This window comes from Eupeodes corollae, chromosome 3 (genome assembly GCF_945859685.1).
Source record: "Eupeodes corollae chromosome 3, idEupCoro1.1, whole genome shotgun sequence".
Taxonomy (NCBI): domain Eukaryota; kingdom Metazoa; phylum Arthropoda; class Insecta; order Diptera; family Syrphidae; genus Eupeodes; species Eupeodes corollae.
The window spans coordinates 135,679,824-135,701,979 of record NC_079149.1 but is presented as its reverse complement, the minus strand read 5'-3'; the positions used below and the strand labels follow the sequence as shown (position 1 = coordinate 135,701,979).

The 22,156-nt window shown below is 32.6% G+C and overlaps 3 protein-coding genes across 4 annotated transcripts; 1 reads left to right on the top strand and 2 right to left on the bottom strand.

Annotated features, from left to right (window-relative positions):
- Window positions 1-2,832: 2,832 nt before the first annotated feature.
- Window positions 2,833-4,350, bottom strand: LOC129950954 (aurora kinase B). Its single transcript, XM_056062922.1, has 5 exons — window positions 4,113-4,350; window positions 3,858-4,049; window positions 3,499-3,792; window positions 3,206-3,437; window positions 2,833-3,139 (listed from the first exon to the last, which is right to left on the bottom strand). The coding sequence occupies exons 1-5, from the start codon at window positions 4,244-4,246 to the stop codon at window positions 3,029-3,031; spliced, it is 963 nt and encodes a 320-aa protein (XP_055918897.1). The 5' UTR covers window positions 4,247-4,350; the 3' UTR covers window positions 2,833-3,028.
- A 3,183-nt stretch (window positions 4,351-7,533) lies between these two features.
- On the top strand, window positions 7,534-8,149 carry LOC129948906 (cytochrome c-like). Its single transcript, XM_056060055.1, has one exon. The coding sequence runs from the start codon at window positions 7,679-7,681 to the stop codon at window positions 8,003-8,005; it is 327 nt and encodes a 108-aa protein (XP_055916030.1). The 5' UTR covers window positions 7,534-7,678; the 3' UTR covers window positions 8,006-8,149.
- LOC129948905 (V-type proton ATPase subunit H) lies at window positions 8,145-21,517 on the bottom strand. 2 transcript variants are annotated; one of them, XM_056060053.1, is made up of 8 exons: window positions 21,304-21,517; window positions 20,728-21,206; window positions 10,641-10,871; window positions 9,755-9,889; window positions 9,570-9,695; window positions 9,076-9,512; window positions 8,903-9,016; window positions 8,145-8,743 (listed from the first exon to the last, which is right to left on the bottom strand). In XM_056060053.1, the coding sequence occupies exons 1-8, from the start codon at window positions 21,347-21,349 to the stop codon at window positions 8,662-8,664; spliced, it is 1,650 nt and encodes a 549-aa protein (XP_055916028.1). In that variant the 5' UTR covers window positions 21,350-21,517; the 3' UTR covers window positions 8,145-8,661. The 2 variants fall into 2 exon arrangements, with proteins under 2 accessions (XP_055916028.1, XP_055916029.1); XM_056060054.1 differs by lacking the exon at window positions 10,641-10,871 and having other exon boundaries at window positions 21,304-21,515.
- Between the last annotated feature and the right edge of the window lie 639 nt (window positions 21,518-22,156).

Genomic DNA, 22,156 nt, shown 5'->3' with positions numbered 1-22,156 from the left:
ACTTCGAATTCAAAAAAACTGATTTTTTCAAAGTCACCAAGAATTACAGTTGAAAAATAAAGGAGAGCATTCGCCAATTGTAATACAACGACATTTCAATTCGCCAAATTTTTGAAGTTTAAGGCGAACGTCAACTTGGCGAATCGCAAACAGTAATGCGAAAAAGTCACATTCGCTTATTTTTGTAGGCGAATCGCTTGTGATAATTCGGCCCCATGTATAAAGAACAGGAACAAAGTGAGCTTGGTTCTGCATCTAACTTTTACTAGAAATGAAATTGAAAATATAGGGGAAAATCTCAAATTGTCGCTATAGAATTATAAACTTTTTAAACTCGTGAATGATCCTGTTGATTTGGCTGGAATTATTTGAAGAAGTTTTTGAAATGAATCCAAATGTGGAATACTTAAAAGGCCATATTCTGCAATTCGATTTTGGGGTGGAATCGCGAAAGGCTATCGTCGATTTTTAATATTTTAATAGTCAATTTGGATTATTAACTTTCTATTAACTATCAAGCTCTGGGCACCACTTATGCGGTGACCGATGAGAATAAGTCAATGGTATTCCCCCGGATTGCTTGATTGACTAAAACTGGAGCCAATCTTAAAATCCTATTAACAATTCGAACCTACTCAACAAAAACAATCCCCTTACTTGCTCCATTCCAACAACTTCACTTTACCCATATTTTGGATCATTGTCCGTTGTATCAGCTCAAGCTAAAATTGTAACTCGAATCCCCAACCAAAACAAGCAAAGAAGAGTCCTTGCAAGAAACTTAAGATCTTGAAAAATATTGAGAACCGTTGATTCGACTTAAATGTCATACATTTTTCGAAGATTCATCTCACTCTATTGCCGTTATCGAATGTTCGTTGATTTGAACGTGCGTCGTTCGTATTATTATTTGTCGAACGTTCATATTGTGTGAGAAAAGGTCGAAGCTTATGTAGAAGAATTGTCATGAAAATAAAACAATGCACATAAGTACATATGAATATTACATTTCTTTTATAAAATAACATGAATCAATGAACTTTCATTCAGCTGCAAGAGAACTAATAAAAATCGGTTCAAAAAGCTAGTCGAAATGATAAAAACGATCCCGAATCTAGCGAGAGGTGTTGTAGAGGTTGGTTCTTCCGAAAAAAACCAAAAGGAATATTGGGACCAATTTGCTACAACCCTTAACTCACTTGGCACAAGGAAATAATAATTTGAAAAAAAAAACTGTTATAAATTTAACAGGTTTGGCTGGATTATAAACTTAAAATCAAAAGAAAACTTGCGATGAATAAAGCCGAAGTGGTGGCAACTAGTGGCGGTTAATACTCTCAAGTTTCCTTAACTCCTTTGTAAAAAGCTGTGGTTGAACTGCTTGGACTTCAAAAGGCTGTAAGGCCAGAAGGTACGTGCTTTGGTTAATCTAGCTAAATTTCAGAGGACTAATTAACCGTCTTACAAGACATTGAAGTGCTCAATGAAAAAGACTGGTAAACCCGATAAAGCGTAATGCATTTTCCTTTCATTTTAAAGACAGCGAAATAGACTATTTAGAACGTCAATAGTCCTTTCTATTGAATTTCTGCCTTTCACGTGTTGCTTATTGAATAAAGAATGCATTGAACCAGAACTTACGTTTTTGAAAGGAGAGAGCAAACAGGACGATAGAGGATAACCGGCGTCTCTTAAAATTAAGAACAAATTATTGAACGACAAAATAAAAATATAAATATATTATGTATATATATAAAATATAAATACTACCAAGGAACACTGAACATTCTCCTCTCTCATACCACGTTTCAAGAACTAACTTAAGATTACTGCAGTTCCATACAAAGGAATCATGGGTCGATCCAGGATATCTTGCGTCAACATAACGAATACACAATTTATGGTCACACGCCTTAAAAACCAAAAGCTACTCTCAAGGAAAAAGCTTGCTATCATTCCGTTTAAACTATAATATCCTTTTTTGTTAGGATACTGATGACGCGACTCAGTCGGAGCAACGATCCCTATATGGGTTCCGTCAACACATCCAATACTCCTGCTAACCTCGTCGTTGAAAAAAAAAATAGTTTCGTGCGTTTTGTTTTTCATTGGATGATATGTTAAGAGTGATCCAGGTTGGACGTAATTTGTCTTCAATTGCACAAACAACTTCTTTTAATACTAAGGAAACCGAGTATTGTGATAGGTCTAAATCAAAACCAATTCCTTCGCTGCTCTCATAATTCCCACTAATCTAAGGGCACAAGCTAATTTTAATATAGCAGGGATTGAGGAGGTGTGTAATACGAAAACAAACGCTTCCTTATTCATTCGAAAATATGATCTGAGACTAAAGAAATTAATTAGAATTAAAAGAACGTGCAGTACAAAATATTTGTTTTACTTAAAGAAGATTAGGGAGGTCTCGAATATTCTTGCGCAGTCGAAGCATTCTTACTTTTATTCTGTAGTTTTCGTTTTCTCTAAAAAACAAATCTCTGTTGCTTATTATTTTGTATTTTTATTAAATATAAAAATTATTAATTTTAACTCAACAGATTTTTTTTTAAATTTCATGAGTAGGTATACGTTTATTTATGTCTCTTATATTTTGTTTGTATGATAGCAATGAATTTCGAACTCGTATTTTAAAGTTCGCCAACCGTGGTATGTCGAATGTCTTAGTTCGCTAATGAAAACATCTCACTTCGAACGTTCGATTCGCCAAACCACAAACCATAATAGGCGTATTATTCTCGTTCATTTTTTCAAAAATCACTGACCTTAGGTGCACAATGCAATGCCATAAAAACAAAGAAAAAGCAACAAATATATTCATCGACAATGGCTTTGCACTTATTGTGGAGCACGAAACCGTTTATAAAATTTTATTAAATCAAAAAAATTAAATATTAAACAAACAAAAGAAACAGTTAATTCTAGTTCGAACATTTGAATGTAAGTTTTCTTAAAGTTTTATAAATTAGGTATAATCAGACAAGTAAAACAAAATGGTTCTTTTTTTAAACTATTTCGCTCCTTGTAACAACGCATTACGCTTCTGCATGTTTTCCTTGACCCATGGGTGCGTCATTACTTGAACAAGTGTTATACGAGCTGAATTATTCTTCCTAAGAAGCTGAAACACACAAAATAATTAAAATTATTGTATACAATGGAAAATTATAGAAAGTGGTGAACTTACTCTTGAAATTAGATCTTTTGCTCCTGAGCTCATGTGCTTGGGATAGTTTATCTCAAGTCGACGAATTTTTTCATAAGTCAATTCGGTGTTGTTCGATTCGAATGGTGGACTTCCGACTAAGAATTCATAGCACAGTATTCCCAGACACCATTGATCTACAGAGTCATCATAGCTTGTACCGTCAACCATCTCTGGCGGAAGGTAGTCCAGAGTTCCGCACATTGTTCTTCGTCTTAAAAAATAAAATACAAATCAGTTAATTGAAATAAATGGTTTCATAAAAATGAATTTACTTATTTGACATTGTGTGAGCTGACCATCCAAAGTCAGCTAGCTTAACATTATCATCGGATGTAAGGAGGATATTCTCTGGCTTGAGATCTCGATGAATGACGTTATTCATGTGGCAATAGTTGAGAGCGTCAGCAACTTGGTAGGTGTATTTAGCTGAACGGAGTTCATCAAAACGATGACCCGGGGCGTTTCGGAGATGTTTGTAAAGCTCACCCTCCGAAGCAATTTCCAGAGCCAAGTAGATCTTGGACTCATCATGGAACCAAGTGAGAAGACGCAAAATATGCGGGTGTCTATTAAAATAAAGATTTACAAGCTATAAATTACGAGAAATAGGAAATGTTGAAGGAAAACTCACTTTAAACGCGACTGAATTTCAATTTCCCTTAAAACCTGTCTCTGTACGCCTCCCTTTTGCAATTCCGACTTGAACATGACTTTCATGGCAACCATGTAATTGCTGTGCCGCTCTCGGGCAATGTAAACACGACCGAATTTACCTCGACCCAAAGGTGCTCCAAGTTCAAAGTCATCTGTTGACCAATCATAACTATAAACAGGGTTTTTTAGTTTAAGAAATTTATCAAAGGAAGCAAAGCGAAGATGTACTTACGGCCGCCCGTAAGCTGGATGGGACATCATTTTCTTGGACATTTCCAAGATACGTTCTTGATATTGTTCTGGAACTTCTTTCAATAAAGCTGGCAATTGTTCCCTACTTGGTGGTTTTTTCTTTAATTTGTGCATTTTTGATATTTAATACGAAAATTAAGGAATCAGTCGAGTTGTGTTATCCGTTGAAAATGATGCCGCCAGTTTCAGTTTCAGTTTTTATTTTCAAAATGAAAGTATCTGTCAAATACGAAAAGCAATTTATGCGCCATCTGAACGTAGCTAGACAGAACAATTTTGGAACGCATTCAGCGATGCATTGAAGTGATATACTGAAAGAAACGTATTCAGCAACAATAAAAATTAGTTTTAAAGTTGATTTTATAATAAGTCAGATAAATTTACTTATCCCGAGATTGCTTTTGATGCTTTATTAAAGGAAACAAAATTTTAAATAAATAATAAGAAGCCCTATCATGAATTACATCGATAATTACATGATACAGGGTTTCGGGATTCGTAAAAATTTGCGATTACGATGGAATTCATGATAGGGCTGAATGTTTCAAGATATGTTAGTGTATAAATGTTTAATATTATTAATAAACGCTATTTAGAGTTAAATTAAGTCATACTGAACATTTACACATTTTTGTTTTACATTTCAATTTTTGCAACATGGACTGTCAAATTTTGGTATTGATGCGATATAGCTCCAGCTCTTCTTCCCGTAATTCCATGAGCAGCTTGGCACAAAACCCTTCCTTTTCCCTGCGATTCAACCATTTCTTCTGCCAAACACTACGCGGTCGACGCTTTCTCCTGTCGTCATCATGGTCGCTGATGCTTTCCAACACACACCCCGCCAAATAAACCATCGTTGCAGTTTCTGCCATCTCGAAAAATTCTTCTTCCAACATTTTTAACGCAACCACAGTGTTCCTCCGTTTGAAAAAGATATTATTTTTTTTGTATTTAATTTATTTATGCGCACAAGACCACTGACAACTTAAAATAAACAAAAACAAGAAACTGACAGCCACTGGCTGTTGATATTCAGTGCTGCCAGTATAGTGTGATAGCAAAACTTCTCACTGACCCAATTTCATGTACAATTGAAATTGATTTTAATACATAAAAAGAAAACTGGAAACAAAATCTTTGAATATAAAATCTATGGGATTATCATGAAGCAGTTTATTTTACGTTTGCTGTAGAAGCAATGTGATGAAGTTTTATATATCAAGGTTTAGTAAAAGAACACCGCACAAGCTAATGCCGTTGTTGCCACTAGGTGCCGCTTATTATAGTCGCACACTGATTTTGTATCCAAGACGAAACGTCATTTTGATTTTTAAAAACTATAAAACTTCATTTTAAACTTTCTTTTTTAAATGATTTTAAGGATTTGAGAAGAGTTATTTAAACTCCGAGGAGGCGATAAATATAGATTTCCAAAATAAAACATGGCTTCAGGACTGATGTTAGAGGGAACGTTACATATACTGTTATGTTCTTACCCATTCAACAATTTGCAGTTAAACTTGTTACGGCTTTCAAACATTGACCTACTAGATATGGACTGCTTGTAACCAACTTCGTGTTGGTAATCATATCTTCCTTAACGCTACTAGCCTTTCCGTTAGTTCAGCGGAAATATGGAGAAACTTTTGGACTTGATTTTTTGCATTTTGTTTCTTTTGTCAAACTTTATTATATTGGATTTGACAAAAATTACTTTTTGAGGTAAAGAACAATACAAATCATTTATTTCAAAAACCATATTTTCCGAATATTGTAACAAAGTTTTTTCTTTAAAACTGGCAATATCTTTATTCATGTATAATAAGTGTTTATTTTAAATAACTTCTTAAATTTTCAATTTTTGGTGGGACCTTTATTTGATTAGATTAGATTTAGATTGGTTTTATTATTTTTTCAATGATTAAATTCCTAATTTACAAAAACATAAAAGCATGGCATTTTGCCGTCTGCCTAGTTGACAACACATGAAAATTTCACATAATATGAAAATTTGTTTTTGAGCAATAATTCGTATGTATTTTTGCAAAATATATTTATAAAAAAAAAAAAAAAAATTAGTTTATCTTAGAAGCTTTCATTTATGATTTTGTTTCTGTAGAGAAGAGCTAGCCTGCAGTATTTGTATAATTTTTGTATATCCATATTGTTAAGCAGTTGTATAATTTGACTTTGTGTCAACATGTCACTTCCGAATACATCCCTTCTGATTTCTCTTAAGATCGGACATTTACCCATAAAGTGAAAATTATCTTCTCTTTCACCTAAGTTGCACAAAGAGCACACAATGGGTAAATCATCTCTATGAGGTATGTAGTTCAGTGGCATAAGTTCGCTCCGCAGTTTAACCATCATTGAAATCTCGGCTGTACTATTGTCATCCCTAAAATAATTTTTCTCCTCCAGGTTATGATTCAATTGGCTGTATAGTTGTCTGTAGATAGATCCTGTTGCCTCATTTATATATTTATCACGATGTTTTAAGTCCACTGCAGCAATGAGTTGATAAAGCGAAGTTTCTAATTCTTCACTGCACAGGTTTAAGACTATCCCCCATTCTGAAGCAAGTTCCAACCAATCAGCGCACCAACTTGTCTTTGTCCTTATGACTTCAAGAGCTACTATTTTAGGTAGTCGATTATCATCCATCTTCAAGACTTTCGTGACATAATCCACTTGCATTTTTAATGTTCGAATGAACAATGGCGAGATTCCTGTTTCTAACATGATAACGTAGTTAGGTGTGCTACGCGGAAGCTGGAAGATTCTTTTGCAGTAGTATCGTAGAAGATTTTCGACCGTATCGTTCTGCCTTGTACCCCATGTCTGAGCTGCGTAGAAAAGGATTGATGCTGATATCGCTTCAAATAATTTGAATTTACTGCTGTGTGCTATACTTTTGTTATGAAAGCATCTATTCCATGTAGCACTGATTGCACATTTTGCCTTCATTAATTTTTCCTTCAGATGTTTTTCCATACTCAGGTTTTGCGTGAAAATAACTCCTAGATATTTGAATTCCGTTACAACCTCTATATTTTCTCCATTATAATGCCATTTTTCGTTTGCACATTTGACCTTTATTTGAAATTGTGTATAACGGTTATTTCACATAAAGCAGGCTACAAAGTCAAAGAATATACAGTAAAAACCGGTTTAGGGTCTCACTTTAAATGCTTCTTATGTATTCACGCTTAAGTGGACATAAAGGCATTTATATCTTATACATAAAAATAAAATTGATTTCTTCCCTACCATTTTAGAAAACATAAGAAAAAGAATGTTTATATTTTTAAACAATTTTACATCTGTAAAAGAATTGTTTTTAGTAAAATGCGTAAAAAGTTTACAAAATAAAAAGCAAGTAATCGAGGAATAAACAGTCCTTGTAAAAAAAACACTTCTCTTTCTCTTTTTTTAAAAAAAAAATTTCGACTGGCTTAGATCTACGTTTCATAAAGAAACAAAAATAAAGTATAAAAACTTATGTAAATTTTTAATTAATTTGTTTAAATTGACTTCAAAATGGGAATTCAACCTGGAAATGTAGAAAATGGCAAGAAAATCTTCATCCAACGTTGTGCTCAATGTCATACACTTGAAAGTGGTGGCAAACATAAGGTTGGACCTAATCTTCATGGCATATTTGGTCGAAAATCTGGACAAGCTGCCGGCTACTCTTATACAGATGCTAATAAGAATAAGGGTGTAATATGGAATGATGATACTCTCTTTGCATATTTAGAAAATCCTAAGAAATACATACCTGGGACGAAAATGGTCTTTGCTGGTTTAAAGAAAGCCGATGAACGTGCTGATTTAATTGCATATCTAAAAAGTGCAAGCAAATAATGCCTTAAAAGAAATTTATTAATTTTTAAAAATAAAACTTTTATTGACTAATTTAAAAGAATTGTTTCAACTCTCATCTGAAGCTCTTTATGATATCCATGCCTATTTTAAGATTTGCTACAAAATGAAACGACTGAAATACAATTTTAAGATAAAACGCATTTATTCTTTTAATTTACAACAACGAACATATTTTTATTAGTTGAATTATGACAACGAACAAAACAAAATTATTGGTTTTGAAATCGATTTTTCCTTCAATGATGTTTTGCGTTTTACAATAATTATATTCAAAAATAGTTTAAAACAAAAAAGCTATTCTTTCCCTACTTTTTATATACACGCAAGATTAATGTAAACAAAAATAAAAAGAACAAACAAAATACTTTTATTAATTTATCATAACAAGTTCCCTGCATTTGATGCAAACGAGAACAAGAAATGGACTGCCTCCAATTTGTATTGTTTTTTAGTAAAATCCTTGAAGAATTCGAATGGTTGGAATGGTTTTTATCATTTTATGTGGGAGAAGATGAAATTTAAAGTTGACATCGGTAGACAGTAGACTTTATTGTAGTATATTTTGTTATTATATTATGATTAATGTTTTCTTTTGTAATAGAAGCAATCTTATTCTGATGACGTGTGTGTCTTGTCTAAGCCTTTCCACTGATCGTAGAACCCCCTGAGGGTTGTGTCTTCTCATTCTCCTTTTCGAGCTGCTTGCCAAGGTATTCCCTGTTTTTTTTTTTGTTTTTTTTTTTTAGAGATTAAAGTTCATATTTTTATAAATTTTCTTGAAAAATCTTGATGTTCTAGTGCAATGATAGAATGGTTAATGGAAATGGACACACACATGGGAAAAAGACATGAAAACAGTGATGAACTACTACTTACCAATTGTGGACCATTAATTTTTGAACGGCAAGAAGAGCTTCATAACGAACATTAGGGTCATCATGACCGAGGAGTTGCATAACAATTTGCTTACCGCCCAGTTGCTCAAGGACACTTTTAAAGAAAATAAATAATTTTTGTGAAATAAAATTATAAGAATTTTTAAAACTTACTGTTTGCCCCTTGGGTAGTGACGAACATACTCGCCAATATCAAAGCATGCAACCGAGAGAATCACGGGGTCCTTGGATGTCTCCAGCAAGTGTACCAAAATTCTCAACAGCTCATAATTTTTCTCATTAAGGCGTTGTGCATTTTCACGCCAAAATTTGGCCGACTTATGTACTGGAGACCATTCCAAACGGGCACTCTTCAACTCGGTGGCGTACTCATCGAACGAGCTCAAGTCCTGTACAGAATTCTGAAGTTTGTCGGTGAGAAATTCGACATCGGCGGTTATATCCTCATCGTCGATGCGACGTTGCTCCAAAATGGACAACTGTTTCAGAACCTTGCACTGAACCATTGCAATGCAGTGCTCCTTAGCGACTTGGGCCTCCTCGGGTTTTTCAATTAAATTGCGGAACACTGCTAGAATAATGCGAGTAACCTGCCAAAAACATATAAATCTTGTTAATTATAGTTTTCAGGAAAGTTTGATTGGTACCTTTTCTTTAGCACAATCATTAAGGATATCAGCTAAGATGGGAATAACACTGAACTTGTTCATCTTTCCAGCTAACAATGGGTTAAAAGTAAGCACCCACAAGCAGAATACCAGTTGATATTGAACCTTTATTTAAAAAATACTGGTTTTTAAACTATTCTCACTATTTTTATTTTGTAGTTTACCTGGAAATTAACTCTTGATGAAAGGATACTAATCAAAGTACTGATACCATCGACCGAAACAAAAGCAAAGCGATATTCATCGATGCGCAGCATCATTTGCAAACAGCGTCCAACCGATTGGATGTACTCGTTGCTCTGCATTCCCATCATCAGGAAACAAAAATTATACAAATAAAATCATTATAGCAAATTCATTGTAAATTGACAGAAGAAATTTAGTTAGTGTTTTAGTAACAATTAAACGAACAATAATAATAATAATTATAACAATAGATTTACTAAACGACACCGATAGCAAAATTTAGGGGAAATTACTTGATATTTAATAAATTTATTATTTTGCATTTAATTTTTATTTAAAATTTCAATACAGAAAACAAAAATTCAAGAAAAAAAAAGTGAGTATAATATAAAAATAAATTAGAATTTGTATTTTATTTGGTTCATAAATTATTTATACCAACACCTTTCCATGGGTAAACTATAAATTATTGTATTTGATGTGAATTATGTATCTTTTTACAAAGTAGGTATTTTGTGTTGTTTTTTGGTGGAGGGTTGGGTTTGGTTTGGTTTTGTTGGGTTTGGGGGTAAGGATTAGTTAGTGGGTTAGTTATCACAAGAGACGGCCTTTTTGCTAGACAAGACACACAGCTTAGATTAGATTTTATTTTCCCTAACAGACCTGGTTTTGATTGTTTATTTTTATGGTAACGCATAGTTTTTCCGTTCAAGTTCAAGGAAATATATTTTTTAAAAAACACACACAGGACGAGAGAAAGAAAAATTAGGAGTAATTTTTGATTCTTAATGAGTCTTTTTCCTTTTGTTTTCGAATTTCAAAAAAAAAAAATAATAACTTATGTAAACCACACAGACACTCTACCGGAATAGCACTCCCTGCTGCAGTTGACGAGTTGGACAATTCACCGGATACAGCGCGATACGACTCGTGAGATTGCTGCTCATTGTGCGAGTGCTGGCTGCTAAAGGGACTGTAATGATGATTTCCACCGTGATGATGCTCTTTGTGGTGACCGCTGTGTCCGTGCTGGTGGGTGACCACGGTTTGGACACGTTTGGCAAACAATGCCATGTCGTTAATGTAGGATTTAGCCTGGTGTAAAATGTTTGGGTTTTTTTGTTTTTTGTTTTGTATTTTTATTTAAAAAAAATAATGTTTTTTTTTTAATCATTTGTGGTTTGATTTGTTATTATTTACACTTTCTATTTGATTTGATTTGAATTAATTCAAAACATTTTTATAAAACGGGATGCAAAAGATCCTTGTCAGCTAGAGAAAAAAACATACAAAGCGCACACACAGTTCTGCTTGCAATGGCTGGATGTGGTTGTCTTTTAATTTTATTTAAAAGTTTCTGTTTTTTATTCAAATGTAATGTATGTATATGGTTTGTGCCTTTCCGTATTATTTTTATGATATTTTGTATGATAAAGTGAAAGAAAATAGAGGAACGAAAGAGATTATACATAATATGTAGAATTATCGAGAAAGAACTCATTTCAATTCAAAAATACTTAAAAATGTATACAAAATAAAACGAAACATGATTCGGTGATGAAATAGATTTAAAATTAAAAATAAAGAATCTCCGACGTACATATTGCATGTTTCACCAATTGTGAGGAGAAAACCAATTTTGTAGTCGTTTAATAAATAAATACAAAGCTTATAATTTGTTGTTTTTTTATATGGAGACAGACAGCCTCTTTGGAGACATATTACAATTAGTTGTCGCATCAAATATGGGAATACAAAAATTAGTAATTACAGTGCACCAAGTACCATAATATTTGTTTTGCGTTACTTCCACCTTCTTAAAATAGGCTACGGTCTTCTATTTTCAAGCTATATTTTTAAAGCTTACAAAATTGATACAAGCTAATGTGGTTTGGATCTGTAATTTATGTGTTGAGTTCACTGATCCAAAGCTATCTTAATAATCATAACATATCTTTTTTTACACTATTTTTCAAAATAAAATTTCCTGAGTTCAAATTTACTTGTGCGATTTTTCAATGCTCAAATGTACTTCAAAGAGATCTGAATGCTCAGAGCAGACTTTTTTCAGAGAGTGTTTAGCATGCTCTAAAGACTCAGAGTCAGAGTTGAGAGCTCTGAACAGAAAAAGAAAAACCGGTACTAGCAAATTCCATCTGAGAATTGATTTGCATTTCGTTCTTGTTGTTTTTGTGAAGAGTACGAAGCAAAGTTAGTTGCACTTCACAAAATTTTCTTAGGATATTAATCAGGTATGAGAAAAGATATCAAATAAATAATTTTGAACAGAAATGTCAAATAAAATGTTTGTTCATGAAAAAGTTTCTTATGTTAAAATATAAAAACGAATTTCAGCAAATTTTTTCCCCGATCGCTTTTCAAAAGCACTGACTTTCCTTGACCAAAATTGTGTTCCCTGATTTTCTAGTTTAGCGGAGACCATATTTTAACTTTTCCAATCTCTCGCAGCTTGTTTAATGATATAAAAGTATTCAAAGCCACTTTGTTGCGCCTAATCACCTTGCTTTGCGTATAACACAAAAAAAAAGAATTAGTTTCAATTGAAATATGCCAACACAATCTAATGACTTCGAAATTGGTCGATTTATATTTTTAAAATGTCTGAAAGTATTTTCAGAATTCTTTCTATGTGATTTGTGCCAAAAAGAATGATGTACAGTGAGTGTCATTAATATTTGGTTTTTATTCTTAAACATACTTTTGTTGTTTTTTTCGTAGTAAAAGTTGAATTCAGGTTCATTATTTGGTTATTTTATAAATAAGTATGTAAGTTTATTTTTCCCTAATTATTTCATTAAAAAAATGTTTGCAATCACTTAACTGCGTTAAGATATACGATAAACAACGCAAAAAGGACACATGTAAGCGCTTCATTAATATTCGGTTTTTTGTTTTTTTTGCTGAGTTTGACATTTGCTTTGATTAACAGTTTGTCTATTCAAAAGTACCGTTACACTAAAATGTTGAGTAGACCTTTACAACGATTTAGTGTAAGATCGTTTGGTTTTATTTAAAAAGTTAATCATAGGGCGCAAAGGAAAAAATGCAAGCCTTGAAAAAAGAAACCTTGTTATTTTTCACCATAATAAAGGTGAAACATACAAAAAAAAATTGCTAATAGTTTATAAATGAAGCCAAACAGGAAGGATCGAACCAAAGAAGCAGATGTGTCAACCAAAAAAGTTAACAATAAAAGAAGGACGGCTTATAGTAAGACAAATTAAAGCAAATCCTCGTTTAAGTGCACCAAAAAGTGTGCAAGAAGTGTGCATCAACGGTACGCCTAACCCTAAAGACAAAGGTCGTGTTGCCCGAAGGAAGCCATTTATCAATATACGTAACAGGCAAATTCGGATAAAATTTGCGAGGTAACACAAAAATAAGGATGCAATTTGGTGGGATGATGTAATATTTGCTGACAAGATTAAGTACAACCTTTTTAGATCGGATGGAAGAGTTATGGTGTGGTGCAAGCCAAATAAAGAGCTTAAAAGCAAGAACACAAAGCAAACAGTGAAGCATGGAGGCGGGCACATCATGCTTTGGGGATGCATTTTGGCAAGAGGCATGGGAACTTTAGTATTCATCGACGGTATTTTAAATAAGGAATACTATGTGAGGATCATAAAAGAAAATTTAAGGCAAAGTGCTGAGAAAATGGGCATTTTAAGGAATTTCAAATTTTACCAGGACAACAATCCGAAGCACAAGGCGCATGTTGTAAGGGAATGGCTTCTGTATAACACTCCAAAAGTTATCCAAACACTTCCACAATTTCCAGACCTTAACCCAATCGAGAATTTGTGGGATGAATTGGACCGTCGAGTTCGCGAAAACCCTATTTCTTCAATAAATGCACTAAAGCAACGGCTTCAAGAAGAATGGAGAAAAAGATGCATTGAATACCTTCCAACAATTGTAAAAAAATATGCCCAAGCGACTGGACGGAGTTTTATCCAATCAAGGATATCCAACAAAATAATTAATCAATTGTAAGAAAGATTAATTAAAAAGTTAATATAAGTATGTAAAAAAACCGAATATTAATGAAGTGTTATTTTTTGAGTTGTCGTATTCTTTATTTATTTTATTTTGTTAATTTGCTATTTTAATTAAAAAATGTATATATGTACATACATACAGCTACGAGCAACTAATTAGAAACGAAATCCCAATGAATGAAAATGCACCTGTAAAATCTAACTGTTTTTTTTTCTTTAAATTATTTCAATGTTAGTTTCTTGTATACTTAGCTGTTGACTTCTAGAGTGATAGGTTGTGCGATATTGGTACTTATACGAAAGAAAACAACAAAATTGTAATTTTTTTCCTAAATTGCAGAGAGTAGCTAATTAGAAACATCTTGCAGCAAAGCTTTATTCTCAGAAATTGGTATTTGTTTTAATATATAAACATCAAATTTTGGTAGGTATCAATTAATAAATAATATGTAATCGAAAATAGAACTTTAAATTCACCGTTAGAAATGGGAAAAACAGCGACTCGGAAAGCTATTTTGGAGCTAAGAAAGTTAAATTTGTCATACAAACAAATTTCTGATAGATTGAACTGTTCCAAAAAGAAAGTTTTTAATGCCTTGAAACATTTTGAAATGCATAACACCTGCGAAAATGTGCCACGAAAGACAAGACCACGAAAAACTTCAGTTCGTGATGATAAAAAAATCATCAGACTTTCAAAAGCTGACCCCAAAAAAAGTGCAAGAGTTATCCAGCGCGAAGTTTGTGATGAAATAGATTCACCAGTTTCAGTCTGGACCATAAGAAGGCGATTGGTCGAAGCTGGCTTGCATGGTCGAGTTGCACGCAAGAAACCAATGGTTACCAAAAGGCAAAGGCAAAAGCGGCTTGAGTTTGCTCGATATCACTTATCGTATCCAAAAGAACAATGGAAATTCATCCTCTGGTCCGACGAAACCAAAATAAATAGAATCGGTCCCGATGGCAGAAGATTTGTGCGGCGGCCAAAACGAAGAGAATTCGATCCAAAGTACACATCCGCGGTTGTGAAACATGGTGGAGGATCTATCAAAGTATGGGGATGCTTCTCATGGAATGGCGTTGGGCCAATCCATCGAATTGATGGCATCCTCACAAAAGAAAAATACGTGGACATATTGCGGGATGTGATGTTACCATGGGCAGAGGAAAATTTACCTGTGATTTGGAAGTTTCAGCAGGATAATGATCCAAAACACAGTGCCAAGTATACCAAGAAGTTCTTTGAAGATAATTCCATCAATGTTCTAGACTGGGCATCCTCCAGTGCTGACCTCAATCCCATAGAACACCTATGGGGGGATGTCAAGAACTCAATAAGTGCACTTAAAATTTCATATATGGATGCGTTATTTGAAGAAGTAAAAAAATCGTGGTTCTCTATACCAGTTGAAAGGTGTAGGGCGTTAATATCGTCCATGCCAAATCGCTGCAAGGCAGTTTTGATGCAAAAAGGTTTTCCAACAAAGTACTAACCAAACTCCATTTTTTTAAGAATTTTAAGTTTTGTTTTTTTTTTTATTATTATTATTTGTTTACTTTCATTATCGTTTCTAATTTGTTGCTCTCCTGAAATTGTGTCTTTAATTTAAAAATAAAATTATAACTTCGATTTTTTTTTGTTTTTTGATTTCGACCTTAAATATTTGTAAAGAATAATAGTCAACATACAAAAATAAATATATACAAATTGTTAAAGTAAATACAAAATTACGAAAAATATAAAATTTGTAGAGGATTACTATCGTTTCTAATTAGTTGCTCGTAGCTGTATATTGAAATTATTAAATACAAAATATTTTAAAGAAAAACTGGTTTTTAACTTTTTTAAAGAAGTGAAAAGTAAAGTGTTTTTACGGAAAAAACAAAAAACCGAATATTAATGGCACGCACTGTACATACATTTCTGATATCTTAGAAATATGAAATGTCTAACAACGGATCATAGGACTATTTCAAAATGTAGTTCAAACATCAAACTTTTTGACTTGTTTTTAATACTTTAAAGTTCTTTAATCCATCACCACCTGTTTACTACTTCGCAATCTCTTATAGTTTATAATTACAAACTAATATTCTCACAACAACTTTCTAAAGCTTTAAGTAAGACATTAAACAAATTAACAATATGTAGTTTGCAATGTGTATTACAGGGTTCGATAAAATAAGCATTGTCATTATATATAGTCTGAGAATAGTCTCAGATTCTTTTGGTTTTTGAAAGCAATTTAATATGCTTACAGAAAAGAGAAAGTTTTAGTTTGATTACAAAAATAGAATTTTTACGGCTTGAACTTATGTTATTAATGTTTTGTTTCTAAAATTTTAAAACAATTGTTTGCCCCAAAAGAAGTTAAAATCATTAGAGGTTTCTTAAGTTGTTTGGCAGAAATGTTTCCAGAGTGAAGGGAAAATGTGTAATCATCTTGGGGTATATTTTGATAAACAACGCAACAATTTTTAAGAAGCAAAGAAACAAACAATGTGCTGAATGCTGATGTTGTCGAGTGCAAAGGAAATATAATGGAGATGTGGAAGTACACAAATTTAAAAATAACAGTAGTCAATTCAAATGAATGATATTAAAAGCAAAAATTGACGAATGCACTCAAATTTAAAATTTTCTGCACTTACGCCAGGATTCGATTGAGTATCTAGATTCTCTTTAATATTTGAATATCCATTAATTCAATTGCTGAATTTACTCTATAAGGAATTTTGAACCGAGTTTGGATAGATCCGGCATATAGCAGAATACAGACCGTGAGCTTTTAGCAAGTTTACTAGTTCTATTTTTTTTAATAATCAATAAAACATAAGTTAGTTTTATTTTTCTGATAGATGACTGAGTGTTTATTAAATTATTACAAAATTGTTTTACTAAACAAAATATACATAAAATCCAATGATTTTAAAATCGCTAAATCTAAAGAACTCAACAATCTTTTATCGAATTGACTAAGATTAAAAATACTTTATGGCGAAAAACTAGGTTCTAAAAATCAAGGGAAAACGATATTGTTTGTTTTCTGTTTTTTGTTCACACTTCTATCAAAACTTCTTTAAATCATTTCATTCAAGTCGATAAGCACTTGAAGCAGACTTAAAAGATTTGAATACTATCACGTCAAGTTGAATTATGAATTACTATATTCGAGTGGAAGTTAAATGAAGAATTTAACTGTAAAAGAGATACTAAGTATTTTTGACAACATTTTGGGCAAAATATACACATTTTAGATAAATAAGACATGCAATAAGCGTTATTTTCAGTTTTAGAAGGAAGGATACGACCTAAGTAAAAGAACATATCGGAATAAGGTTGGTGTTGCCTTAAATACCACAAGAACAGTATTTCTGTATTTTTGTACGTTTTAAAGGGAGTTTGCTTTAGATGTTCTAGAACTGAGATTTAAACACGAATTTCAAGAATATAAATGTCCCAAAAATAGCAAAAGTGACACATTTATTAAACTTAAATTCAAGAACCAACCATTTTTCCCTTTACAATTTTAAAGTTTTGTTGACTCCTTTAAGATGAAGCAACAAATCCAATCAACGAGTAAGCAGACTGGTAGCGATAGCAATAATAGACTGCCGAAAATTGAGTCTAAAAAAACTATTTCAAAAAAAAAAGAACATTCTTGATATCATATTCTCTTTCATTTTCTGGGTTTTTTTTGAATTTTTGTAGAGTTTTTCGCATTAATATAAATGACAACAAGAATATATTTTTTTTTTGGAGAAAGGAAAAACTATTGTGTTTTCCTCTTAAATATGGCATGTTTAAAAAAATTTTAGAATCTTGGAATAATGGAATGCTTTCATATGAAGAAATTGTACCAAATTTAATAGTTAGACTAAACCTTGCTGGACAATAGCGTTCTAAAAATAATTTAATAACTAAAGCTGTCACTTTAGCCCTTGAAATGTGTACATATAAAGTTAAAATGCACATTATGATATTTAAATTTTGTTAGCCTTCTTTATGGAACATTTTTAATGAGGTAAGTAAAAATTCGTCTACATGTTAAGTGCGTGTCCCCTGATTAAAAATTTGGATCCCCCCTGACAGTACAGTAAACATCTAGATATTTCAACAAAATTTGGTTTCCTAGTTTACACAATTTCGGAAAAATCTAGAATAGTCGTCAAAGTTAGGATTGGTTTTAATCTCAAACCATCCACTTTTATGAGGTGGCGGCTAGTTAACTCAAATTTGACTAATTTGCGACCGTAGTAGACAATTTGCCAGGGCTGCTGAGCTCTGAGACACAATTGTATATGTGTGGAACTTCTAAAATTATTTTTAAAAAAATCTTGTATTTCAAAGACATATGATCCTATACCGATAAACATAGTCCAAAAAGTCTACGTACAGCAGCCTAATTTTAATAATAGCGATCATTCAATATTAATTGTTAAACTTCATAAGTTAGGCTCTCGCTCTAAATTATTATATTGGTTCGATTCATATCTTACTGGTAGAGTTCAATACGTTCATATTAACAACGTCACATCGAACCAAATTGTTGTAACTTCCGTTGTTCCCCAAATGAGTCATTTAGGACCCCTTCTCTTTCTCTTATTTATAAATGATATTCCAAAACAATCTTAATAATTTGGTTGCTTGGTGTACCAATAACGATCTACATTTGAACGTTTCTAAAGGTCATAGTATGATGTTTTACCGTGGTATGTCTCCAATATTGTTTTCTTACGAAATTAATAGATTTGCTCTGTCCAAGGTTTCAGGAAAAAAATATTTGGGTGTGATCTTTGATTTAAAACTCAAGTTTTGCAACCATATCGACTACATCACTTCTAAGGCCAGTTCAATGCTCGGTTTTATTTCAAGGAATGCTAAAAACTTCTCAGATCCTTTTACTTTAAGATCTCTATAGTTTTGTTTTTGTTATGTACGATCAATATTAGAATACTGCTCTCCTATATGGAATCCTTTGTATGCTGCTCATGCTTATAGAAGTGAAAGAATACAGAAATGCTCCACTAGAACAGCAATCCGGATTTTACAATGGAATGTCGACATGCCATCATATAAAACGAGGTGTCTGTTATTAGGCATTTAATCCTTGGAAACACGCCGTAAATATTTTGATGTCATGTTTGTAAGCGATTTAATTACGTGGGTTTTCACGTTCCAAATCGTACCTTACGAAATAATCGTTTATTTTATGTTCCTTTTCATAGGGTTAACTATGGAACCAATGAACCCTTAACACGCTGTTTAAGACAAGCTAAATCTTTATGTAATGTCATTGATTTCAATTTATATATGAGTAGAGATTGTTTTAAAAAAAGGTTGTTACTAAGTCTCAATCTCGGTGGTTAGTATTTAGTATTTATTTACTTATTTTGTTATATTTGTGTGTATATTGTTAAATAGTTTTAAGTAGCCTTTAAGAGCTGTGTCTCTACTTGATGAATAAATAAATAAATAGACTTAATAGTTAGGGAGATTTTTTTGACTAACTTTAAAGTCAACTTTCCATTAAAGTTGCCTTAATTGGAAGGTAATTTTTTTGTAATAGAAACTTGCCTAACTTCCAAGTCCCTTATGTAGCCTGAACCTGCCCAATGTGGTAATATTGAAAAAAGTTAGTTTCCACCTTCACCTTTTTACCAAATTTAAAAAATTGTGATTTTCAAAATACATGTTTTTTATATATATTGTTATAATAAATTATACCAGAAATAACAAAAAGAAAGCTTCTGTACGGACACATTTTGAACTAAGTGAATATGTAAAACAAAAATTCTGTTTAAACAAAACGCGGCCAAAGTTGCGCAACAAATCAAACAAAACTTTTCAATTTCTAAAGAACAGAAGAGAAAATAACGGTACTTTTTTTTTAAACTCAATTCACTTCCTCACTGATACCATGAAATTAAAACAAAAATTGTAAGGTGACTTTTCTGCTCCCTGTTTCCTATAACATCAGTTTTTACAGCTCAAAAAAGTACCGAAGCAATTAATTCTTTCAGAGCATTGCCAAATGTTGTTATCAAAGTTGTCCGTAAGGGATTAAAAGACTTATTGATGGCACTGAGTTACAACAACAATTAAGAACAGTGTGTGGTACCTAATGTGTAGTCAGTCATCTTGATGCTAACTCGTTAGTCAATATTGTCCCACTTCCTTGTCATAAGTTTATTTAGAACAGACAAATTATATGAAGGTAAATGATGTTGCATAAGTGTATTGATTACTGTACGAAATATAAAGGATTGTTTTTGCCACTGCCATTTCCATTCAATTATACTATTTTAAAATTACTGCCAATAAATATTGTTTTGTGATGGCCTTTGTTTATTTTCCATAAATAAATTCAATGATAGCAAAATACACTTCTTTGTACATCGTCACCTCACTCAAACACAATCACCTCATTCAATTGATTATAAAAATAAAGATGCTTTTTGTAATAAATTTGTGTTTCGCAATTGAATTGAATCTCCTACCCACAAAAGGCACCTTACATGCTAATATGAAGCCGAAAACTACAAGATGTATGAAATGTAAAACATAAATTAAAATCATGTGACAAGAAAGTAAATACTTTAAACTTCAAAACCTGATGGTAAAGTTACTACCATTTTATTTTGTGTGAAGAAAGAAAACCAAGAAAACTTAAAGAAAAAAAATATAAAAACTACAAAGAATCATAATAATTATTATTAGTTTCATGCAAGAAAATTTACATAACATTATTGTTTTGTTTAAAGAAAAATATGTACAAAATAGACATATAGTACTTTAATATAGGTATATAAGGAAGAGCATACATAGGTATAGGTACATATATAAATATATATCCACTTTATAATGTACAACACCAATGTGATAGAAATGCAAATGGGAATGTTTGTTTTTTGGAAAGTGTACTCACGTTGACGGTCAGCTGATCCTTTAAAAATTGCAAATAGAAGTTTAAGTCAGACTTTGGCATAAGTTCCTTGCCCCAGCATGCCAATTTGGCAAGAATTCTCGACGACATATTGACGATGAAACCATCTTGACGATTGAGTAGATTCAAGAATGGTCCCCACACGCACTCCTTCTTCTTGAGAGCGTAGTCGTGGAAGTATTCGACACGAGAACGATCCTCCTGGAGGATGTCGTCAATCATGACGAGGATATACTGGATGGTAGAGTCCTTGGATACATGGGCAAGGAGATTGAGGAAGGTCTTCACAGCCTGGCTGGGATTCTGCTGGAGGTAGGCGACCTTGGCAGTATCGAGACTGCTGATGCATTGATAGTCCTCCTGGGAGATCATCTGGGATTGCATATATGACTGCCAGTTGATGGTCTTCTGACGGATGTCAGTGGCCTGCTGTTGGAGCACACTAGTGGCAGCAATCATGTCTATAGGACAAGCAAGAACAAACACCAGACAATTTAAAGAAGAGTAGACAAAATTTCTTTCACAATTGATTTTTTTTTTCTTCTGAGGTATTCTTACCGATGTTCTCATCGGGCAGATTTATAAGTCCTTTGACGTCAGACATTGTTTGAGTGATGATTCAATATTAAGGAGATGGTATTCTATTGGAACTATAATTTATTTTGTAGATGGGATTGAATCTTTTTTTTGGGCAGAATTTCACTACGAAAAATTTTCTTCTTTTGCGATTTAGTTCAGCTGACAGGTCTTGTGACTTGTGTTCGCCCGAGAAAAATTTGTGCCACAAAATGTTCGAAGGAGACTTCGAAAAAAGCTGTCAATTGGATTGAATTCGCCGGCAGAGCATATGCGTTCAGAGTAGTTGCAAAAATTCTTTATAACTTTATATGATCTGGGAGGAAATAGTGTCCTGCATTCAAAAATCAAATTAACTTCTCCCAAGGCGTTATTTTGATTGAAAAAAGAAATACAACCTAGGAACTGTGATGTGGTGGAACCAAGAAGGAAATACAGGTTTTGACAACTAATTTCCCTGGTTCGAACTAAAAAAAAACAGCTTTTGATTGGTTAAATAAAGTATTAGTAGGTACGAGATTATTACGATAGATTTTGACAATATTTGTCTGTATTAGATGAATTGAAAAAAATTCTTTTACTGTACTAAACTAATTGAATTTGTAGCTGCAGATGTAATTTTTAACAATTTATGGTCGTATAAAATTACATCTACTACAAATTCTTCTTATATTCGATGAAGAGAAAAAGTTAATTTGAGTTCAAAAGTCTGTCAAAATCCATTTAAAAGATGCAGAATTTATAAACGAGACTCTCACTGTCACCTTCAGGTATGGGTTAAAGGAAACCAAATGTAAATTTTTTACCTTTTTAACCATATTTACAGTAAAAATGT

Excerpts from the sequence above, each read along its gene's own strand:
- LOC129950954 (XM_056062922.1), bottom strand. The coding sequence starts at position 4,246 with ATGCACAAATTAAAGAAAAAACCACCAAGTAGGGAACAATTGCCAGCT. Across the intron at positions 4,050-4,112 it reads CATCCAGCTTACGGGCGGCC|TTATGATTGGTCAACAGATG; the intron begins GTAAGTACATCT and ends CCCTGTTTATAG. Across the intron at positions 3,793-3,857 it reads GAAATTCAGTCGCGTTTAAA|ACACCCGCATATTTTGCGTC; the intron begins GTGAGTTTTCCT and ends TTATTTTAATAG.
- LOC129948906 (XM_056060055.1), top strand. The coding sequence starts at position 7,679 with ATGGGAATTCAACCTGGAAATGTAGAAAATGGCAAGAAAATCTTCATC.
- LOC129948905 (XM_056060053.1), bottom strand. The coding sequence starts at position 21,349 with ATGTCTGACGTCAAAGGACTTATAAATCTGCCCGATGAGAACATCG. Across the intron at positions 9,890-10,640 it reads CAGCAGGGAGTGCTATTCCG|AGCAACGAGTACATCCAATC; the intron begins GTAGAGTGTCTG and ends ATGGGAATGCAG. Across the intron at positions 9,017-9,075 it reads CACTACCCAAGGGGCAAACA|TGTCCTTGAGCAACTGGGCG; the intron begins GTAAGTTTTAAA and ends TTTCTTTAAAAG.